The following is an 8,782-nucleotide window of genomic DNA, read 5'->3' on the forward strand; positions in this document are numbered from 1 at the left end:
GCCCACGGAGAGGACTACCCAAGCCTCGATCACTCGGGGTAGTTCTTCCTTCACTCTGAAGGTGGTGAACTCCAAACCACTCACAAACCGGCGCCGGGCCTCCTCCACAATCTTCTCGGAGAGGTCACCGGGCAACTCCTCCACAAGCCGTCTAAGAGGCGGCAACCTCCAAGAGTAATAAGCAATGACCCGGTGTGGAGATGATCAAGTGCCACACTAGCTCTACAATGGAAGCAAATGCACTTAACTCTTGGCTAAACAACCCTCTAACACACTAGATGGATGAACACAAAGCTCAAGTGAGTGTGAGAGAGGTGCAAGGAGTGTATGCAATTGAATTGGGTGCCAAGAGAGCCCCCTTGCTGCTGGTGGGGAAGTATTTATACTCCCACCCACCAAAACTAGCCGTTGGGGGCGAAATCCCCCAACTCTATGCTCTGCCGGTCTGACCGGAGGTATGTGGCCGGTCAGACCGTGCTACTCTGCAACAGCTAGAAAACTAGCCGTTGTAGCCCTGTTAGAGGGCCCCATCGGCCTAGCCGGTCAGACCGGCATGGGGTGGCCGGTCAGACCGGCCTTGGCTTGGTCAGACCGCCATCAGCTCGGTTTGACCGAATACGACTCCGTCGGCTCTGTATCGGCCATCCCGAGCAGCACCATCTCGGCCTCCAGGGGGCCGGTCTGACCGGGAAAGTGCCGCCGGTCAGACCGCCACTATGTAGCCGGTCTGACCGGCCAGGGCACGCCAGTCAGACCGCCACTATGTGGCCGGTCTGACCGCCCCTGGTCAGGCCGAACCCAGTGAATTTGCAAGTGAATGTGTGTGTAATGAAAAAGAGAGCACAAATGAAAAATGCAATGACCTAATGTGGCAATTAAAATCATCTCTTTGCTAGGTCATTACCCCTCTTAATAGTACGGCGAAACTAAAATTAAACTAGCAAATTTTATCGCCCTACACCTCGATCAATTCTAAATTAAAGCGCTAGTTTTACCGTCTTCTTTCCCTTTGCTTTGCGCCGTCAATTTTAATCCATCGATAATCATCCATGCGCACATATGACGTGGACCTAACTTAAAATGTATAGCTCAAAGACAACGGTTAGTCCACAATTAGTGCTTGTCATTAATTACCAAAATTGGGGGCCTAGATGCTTCACCGGGCGTGACGCCCGACAGGCGGTGGAAAGGAGCTAGCAGGGAGAAGGGCGACGCCTGGCGAAGATAAGGGCAACGTGGAGAGGCGCGGCATTGCATCACATCGGCATCAGCGAAAAAATTAGCAGTGAGGTCGTCGCCCCCTCTCCTTCCCTGATCTCCTCCGCCTCCGTCTCCTTCTCTTCCCGTCCGTTCATCTAGATGGACACCGCGGCCGACTTTGGCACAGCGAGCGCCAGCCAAATAGTGCGGGTTGCGGAGGTGGCAGGGGCTTTGATTACCAATGTGAAGCAAACCCTATAAGCTACTTCAGTTTCTTACAGTTTGAGGCAAATAGTGTTTCCACACTTCCAGAATAAAATAGAAAGATAAGTAATATTACAAATTGCTATAGTATATATACTATGAGCAAGGGTTAGCACCATGAAGGACAACGTCTCTTCACGGCTTCACCTTCTTTTATAAGATCAAAGAAGAATAATGAGAGAAAATTCATGAGCAGCACGTGTGAAACACAAACCATACCTTATGCCGTACTAATACCTTCCTGGAATTGTACGATATTGAAACCATGAAAGAACCTTGCTCTACCAGGTCATATGCAAGCATCCATTGATGTAACTTTTTGGCCGGCAACAACTTAGAGAGCAAAAAATGCTAATATTGATGAATTGACAACTTCGGACATAAAACAAAGATGGTAATATTAATTATTGAATAAAGTTGTAAACCAAGTTTCCAAAGATATATCAACGTACACTAGAACACCAACAAAGTTTCTACCACTAGAAAGTTTAGGAGTGTAGAATCACGGCAAAGGCAACATGCACCAGCAACATCCAGATGCTTCAAACCGGAAAAACAGTTTACATCATTCAGCCGTTTCAATTGATAGATGAATATTTCAACAATCATGTCAAGCATTACAAGCTTGTGAGATGCCAATACATAGCTAACCAACACTTTGCAAGTCCACAGACCACAGTGCTTTGCCTTTGGTGTCACTTACCTGATTGCTAGCAGCATTTTACCTAACAGAGTAGGCTAGAAACTGCAACAGGCAAAACACAAATGCCTCAATAACGGTATTTCGTGGAGTAATCCTTTGGAGCGATCACCAGACCCCGCCCCTTCCGAGCACCCCTGTAGACAGTCTCCACAATGTCGATGAACTCCTGCTTGTCCTTCAGGGCCCAGTTGATTTTGTTGTTGTTTCCAGTCCCAAGATCAATCATGATGTGCTTGTTTCGGAAAAAGAACATGACTGTTGATGGATCATACAGCTCGTACATGGTGTTGAAGTCAGGAACCTCAGTGATGTCAACCAGGTAGATGACCGCGAAGTTCTTTATGGTCTCAGCCACTGCTGCCAACACCTCATCCATCTAACAGATATAAAAAGGGTAAATATGAGTCAGTAATTCCACAGCATACAACAGTACTAATTAAAATTGTTGTGCAGCCAAAGGGCATGAACATTGTTAATAAGAGCATAAACATTAAACAGCCTATAACTTTTTTTTTCTTTGCAAAAAGGAAAAAGGAGCTGCACCCATAAAAACAAATAGCATTTGTCCATTTATTTGAAAACAATCTCCTCGCAAAGACAATTGAAGGTACAGAGTCCCGATTTAATTTCATCAAGCAGTGCATGGAAACTTCAGTTTTGTGAAAGATGAAATTTATATATTAAATGGAAACTCTTTTAAGGCATCATAAATAGATCAATATCTTAAGGAAGGAAAAAAAATCCTAATTCCCTACTGCTCTTGTTGCCTTGTTGGCACTGACTGACCATACCCTACAGAACAACAGGGGCAATTAGGGCATGCTATCAATTATATAATGTCAATTGTTCCAAGTAGTGGTGTAACCAAGTGTTATGCTACTTCGGCTGCAGCCCAAGGCACAGGACAAAAGGTCCACAAAAACATCCTTGAAAGAGGAAAAGGGCAGGGTCAACTAAGCGACAGCGCCCAGTCCAGGGCTTGTCCAGACACTGGTTTCTGCCCCAGATGCTGGAAGCAGTTTAATAATGTTATTTGAAGATAAAAACCAAAGGATGGTTGAATATGTAAGGCAGCAGGGAAGAATGTTGTATCTATAACTAGTTAATTACTAACCACTAGGTAGTTATTGATGTGAAATCATAAGGTTTATGACTTACATTTATGAAAGGAGCATCCTAAATACCTGTCAGGCTGTCACTTTCATTAGAGCTAATAAACAAACCTCTTTAATTTTCTGAAAAGAATGCTGAACTGCATTACATAACATGCTAACTTCTGGAAATCGTAATGTTAATATAGGTTAAGAGAGCAACCATATATGACAGTATAAGTCAGGGAGAGTACACAGAATAACTCATATCGAAACCATGGTTACGCACCAAACGGAAGACGGCTCAAGCAAGTAACAGAACACTTTCCCCACATCTGTCAGCTAAGCAGCATCAGCACCCCCAAAACCCACCTAAGCTTTTCATATTATATCGCAACCTCCAGTCACTAGACATTCACATTACTGATTGGCATTACAAGGCGTGAAAGAACATCAGCTAATGTAGCAACTTAACAAGATCCACTAAACAGTTCATCCAAGTAGAAATCATTGTGCACAAGTGGTGGTGCTCCATGCTCCTCAAATCCAGCCACTTGCATATATTTGACTTGACAACACCGCACAAAAGGGGTAGCGAAATTCCGCATCTCCTCGCAATTTTTCACCGAATCACAGCTCGATTTCATGAATTCAGAAGTACATGCTCCTCGACTTCAAGAATCGATCAGATATAGGTAACTCCAAATTGACCGGGTGCCGCGAATTCGCCGCACCTTACAACAACCTCACCCCCACCTTAACATACCCAATCGACGATTCAGCCAGACCAGAGGCCACAAACAACGCCTAGAATCTACCTGCCAACATAAGCATATACTACTACTACCTAAGGGGCTAGGGCTACCAGTTACTATGGGTAAAATCAATAGGAGAGGGGGAGGAGTAGAAAGGTAAAGCAAACCTGCATGCAGGTCTCGTCCCAGTCGTGGCCGAAGCGGATGATGACGAGGCGCTCCTCCTCGGCGAGGATGGCCTGGTCTACCGCCCACCCGGAGTGCAGGTGCGGCAGCAGGTACGACATCCTCGCTCTTCTCCGGCGGCGGCGGCGAACTTCTCCGGTCGCCTCCGCCGACCTGTTGATGCTGATTCGCAAGGGGAATTTGGGCTGAAAGCCTTTCGAAGGGTCAGATGACGGGGCCCACATGCAAGTGGCGGATTCAGATTGCTAGGACCGTCGGATCTGCTTCACGAGTCGTGCTACAGTTTACCTTCTATCCCTCTATCAAAAAACAATTTCGCACTATGATACGAATATATACAGATTCGTTATAGTACAAGGTTAATTTTTTAGACGGAAGGAGTAACTCCGATGACCTCAACTAGTTAAGGTTTAGGGTTAAGTTTAAAGGGAGGAAAAAAGATAAGGTTTCCTGGGTTTAGACGATTGCAACGGGTTATGGGCAACGTCAAAGATGAAAAGAGCGTTAGATCCAAAATAGTTAAGAAGCAAAGACAGGATGTCACCAAAGATGAGAAAGATGACAGGACGAGAGACATGAGTACAAGTAGCCTTTGGCTAAACATGGGAGATATTATTTTCATAATATCTTTAAAATCCTCTTAGACACTATTCTACTTAATAATTCTTGCTAAGAAAAATGCCCATGTTTTTGCAAGTCCACCAAAAAAGTAATGGATTACTCCTACACCAATGTCCTTGTATAAAGCTCAGGGCTCTAGGCTGAGTAACAGAAGCAACCTTTTAATTTATTACGAGCCCAAACAATATATTCAATAAGTTCTTGCGAATAAACACATCCGCTAAATAAAAAACCATTGTTGGTGTTAAGGACGTGGTCCATGTGGATTTGAAAATCCCATAAAATTTACTCATTCCAAAAAACCCTAAATATTTAGACTGGGTGAAAAATCATGTGTAGGTGTGCCTAAAAGAACTTTCATAATATCATAATTTTATACGGTTTTTAAATGCTTTGCAATAAAAATTAGCTGCCAAAGTTGTATAAACCAACGCCCAACGAATTCCAATAGCAATTTCGTACAATTAAACTTTAGCTGAAAGATTTTATCGCATATTTCATATTGCATTCACAAACATAGGCACTCAAGAGTTGAATCTGGACATGGAGCTGAAATGTCAAAGGAGAAGAAACACTAGAATTCATCCTTTCAATTTCAGCTCAACTAAACCAACATACTCACTCCATCTAAAAGTCTAAGACCTATTTTTTTACCAAGATCAAGGAGTAATTAATTCATTCATCATATGATAAAACCAATAAACATGTAACCAATAAGTACTAAAAAAGACTTCAACGATTCCGATCAACAATTTAATTTAGCACATGGTGACTACAAATAAGACTTATAGAGTCCTTTGAAACAAAGGATTGTTTCCTATCAATTCCTTTAAAATTCCTATGGAATGAACCTTACTAGAGCATTTTTGGAGGAAAATAAGCATGAGGTCTCACCTCATGTTTTTCTCTTCATGTGTCTAAGATTTCTGTGTTTTTCCTGTGTGCTAATCAAACGATAGTTTAGAGATTTTCCTGTGTTTCAAAATCCCATAGGAATCCAATAAATGTGGCATTCAATTCCTACGTTTTTCCTATTCCTCTGTTTTCTCAATCCTGCGATTCAAAGGGGCCCTAAAATTCCTATGGAATGGGCAATCCTATAGAGATTTTGGAGGAAATTTAGCAAGAGCTTCAACCTCTTGGAAACATTCCTTTGAGTCTATCTCTCTCATCCGATTCCTGTGTTTTTCCTGCGGTTCAGTCAAACGGTCATTCATGTGTTTTTCCTGCGTTTTGCAATCCTTTATTTTGCATTTACATTCCTGTTAGAATCCTGCGTTTTTCCTATTCCTCTATTTTTTTCATTCCTACGATTCAGAGGGGCCCGATTCAAATCCTATAGGAAATTTTCCTATTTGGCCCTTTGATTCAAAGGATTGAAGCTTTCCAAATCCTATGAAATTCCTATGGAATGGCACATTGCATGTGGATTTTGGAGGAAATTTAGTAAGAGCTTCAGGGCCCCTTTGAATCGTAGGAATGAAAAAACGGAGGAATAGGAAAAATATAGGATTCTGACAGGAATGTAAGTGTAAAACAGAGGATTGCAAAACACAGGAAAATCGTTGGAATGACCGTTTGATTGGACCATAGGAAAAACACAGGAATTTGAGGAGAGATAAAGACTCAATGGATTTTTTTTCCATGAGGTTCTACCTCTTTTTAAAATTCCTCCAAAACTTGTATGGAAAGAGGTATTTCATAGGAATTTCATAGGATTCCATAGGGTTCATTCCTTTGATTCAAAGGGCTTTGTAGGAAAAATTCCTATAGGAATAAAATTCTCTAAAATTCCTATAAATTTCCTTTGAATCAAAGGGGGCCTCAACCTCTTGGAAAATTTCCTTTGAGTCTATCTCTCTCATCCGATTCCTGCGTTTTTCCTGCGCTCCACTCAAATGACCATTCCTGTGTTTTTCCTGTGTTTTGTAATCCTCTGTTTTACACTTCAATTCCTGTCAGAATCCTGTGTTTTTCCTATTCCTCCGTTTTTCCTACCCTGCGATTCAAAGGGGCCCTTAGTTTTGCACATGCATTCCTATAGTATTCCTACGTTTTGAAAATCCTACAAACCGAACAAGCCCCTTTGAATCGCAGGATTGAGAAAACGTAGGAATAGGAAAAACGTAGGATTTTGATAGGATTGTAAGTGTAAAACAGAGGATTGCAAAACACAGGAAAATCACAGGAATGACCGTTTGATTGAACCACAGGAAAAACACAGGAATTGGATGAGAGAGGTAGACTCAAAGGAAAGTTAGCAAGAGGTTGAAGCTCTTGCTAAATTTCCTCCAAAATCTCTATAGAATTGCCCATTCCATAGGATTTTCAAAGGATTGGATAGGATTCAATCCTTTTTGTTTCAAAGGGATTCATACGAAATTTTCCTATAGGATTGAAATCCTCTAAAATTCCTATGTTTTTTCTTCAAATCATTCTTTGGTTTTTACAAAAGTCTAGGATTATTTCCCATAAGATAAAATCCTCTAGAATTCCTATAGTTTTTCCTTTAAATCAAAGGGGCCCGAAATTCCTACATAAATCCTTTGATTCAAAGGGGCCCTCAGTGTAGAAAAAATTCCTGTGTTGCACTCCTTTGTTTTGCACATGCATTCCTATATTATTCCTATGTTTTTCCTATTCGTGTGATTTGGAAATCCTGTGAACTGAATAAGCCCTCAGGATTGAAAACATTGGGTTGGAGTGGATTTTTTTCCTTTGTTTTCCCTCTAAGGCCCCCTTTGATTCAAAGGAAATTCATAGGAATTTTAGAGGATTTCATTCCTATAGGAATTTTTCCTATATAGCCCTTTGAATCAAAGGAATGGATCTTATGGAATCCTATGAAATTCCTATGGATTGCCTAATGCCATGCAAGTTTTGGAGGAATTCTAACATGAGGTAAAACCTCTTGGAAACTTTCCTTTGAGTCTTTATCTATCCTCTAATTCCTGCGTTTTTCATGCAGTCCAATCAAACGACTATTTCCTGTGTTTTCCTTTGTGTTTGCAATCCTCTGTTTTACACTTATATTCCTATCAAAATCCTACGTTTTTTCAATTCCTATGTTTTCTCATTCCTGCGATTTAAAGGGAAAAGTGGAGGGATAGGATTTTTTTTTTCCTTTGGTGCATTCCTTTGAAACGAATGACGGTATAGTATAGTGTCCACTCCAAAGGATTGCATATTCCTGTACTTTTCCTTTACAATTCCTTTTGGATGGAGAGGGTACTATGCTTCTCTTACCGTAACAACTCCGGTTCATCAAATAGTACATAGTTGGTATTTTATCGTGACACAGAAAATAACTATAAGTGCTAACATACCTCCCAATTATTGTGCATGTTCAAAATATTAGCACTTGCACAGATCAAGATAATGTGTAACTAGCATATTTAAGGAATTCTTAGTTTCACATTTTACTAAGTGCAGCTTTCATCCAGATCATTGTGATGCTGAGCAGAAGTATAAGTAAAAAAGTCGATGAATGACCTCAAGGCTAGCGTGGCAAAACAATATTGTCACGCCGGTCTCTCTGGCGTGATAGCGTTATTTGGTTATGCTGGTCTTGCTAGCGTGACAACGTTATTTAACCATGCCACTCTCACTGGCGTGATAGGAAAAACTATCACGCCTCGCTGCACGTGGCGTGTCAGTGTTATTTTATCAAGCCATATGGGCTGGCATGGCCAAAATGTTCAGATTTTTGGAAATAAGTTTTAGAAGGGTTTATTTTTAAACTTAAAAATAATGGTAAAAAGGTTCAAAGATTTAAAAAAGGAATAAGTTCACTTTGGGTCCCTCTATTTGTCGCCCAGTCTGATTTTCGTTCCCTGACCACAAAACCAGCTATGACCCGTCCCCCAACTTACGAAAACCGGACAAACGAGGTCCCTCGGCGGTTTTGGCTGACGTGGCGCCTACGTGGCTTGTTTGACTAGATCTCCGTCCCACGTGGCATT

General features: G+C 41.6%; 1 protein-coding gene across 1 annotated transcript; it reads right to left on the minus strand.

Annotated features, from left to right (window-relative positions):
- Positions 1 to 1,837: 1,837 nt before the first annotated feature.
- On the minus strand, positions 1,838 to 4,438 carry LOC127779026 (thioredoxin-like protein YLS8). Its single transcript, XM_052305688.1, has 2 exons — positions 4,181 to 4,438; positions 1,838 to 2,543 (listed from the first exon to the last, which is right to left on the minus strand). Exons 1-2 carry the CDS (start codon positions 4,421 to 4,423, stop codon positions 2,235 to 2,237), a joined length of 552 nt encoding a protein of 183 aa, XP_052161648.1. The 5' UTR covers positions 4,424 to 4,438; the 3' UTR covers positions 1,838 to 2,234.
- Between the last annotated feature and the right edge of the window lie 4,344 nt (positions 4,439 to 8,782).

This window comes from Oryza glaberrima, chromosome 7 (assembly GCF_000147395.1).
Source record: "Oryza glaberrima chromosome 7, OglaRS2, whole genome shotgun sequence".
In the NCBI taxonomy this organism is placed as follows: Eukaryota; Viridiplantae; Streptophyta; class Magnoliopsida; order Poales; family Poaceae; genus Oryza; species Oryza glaberrima.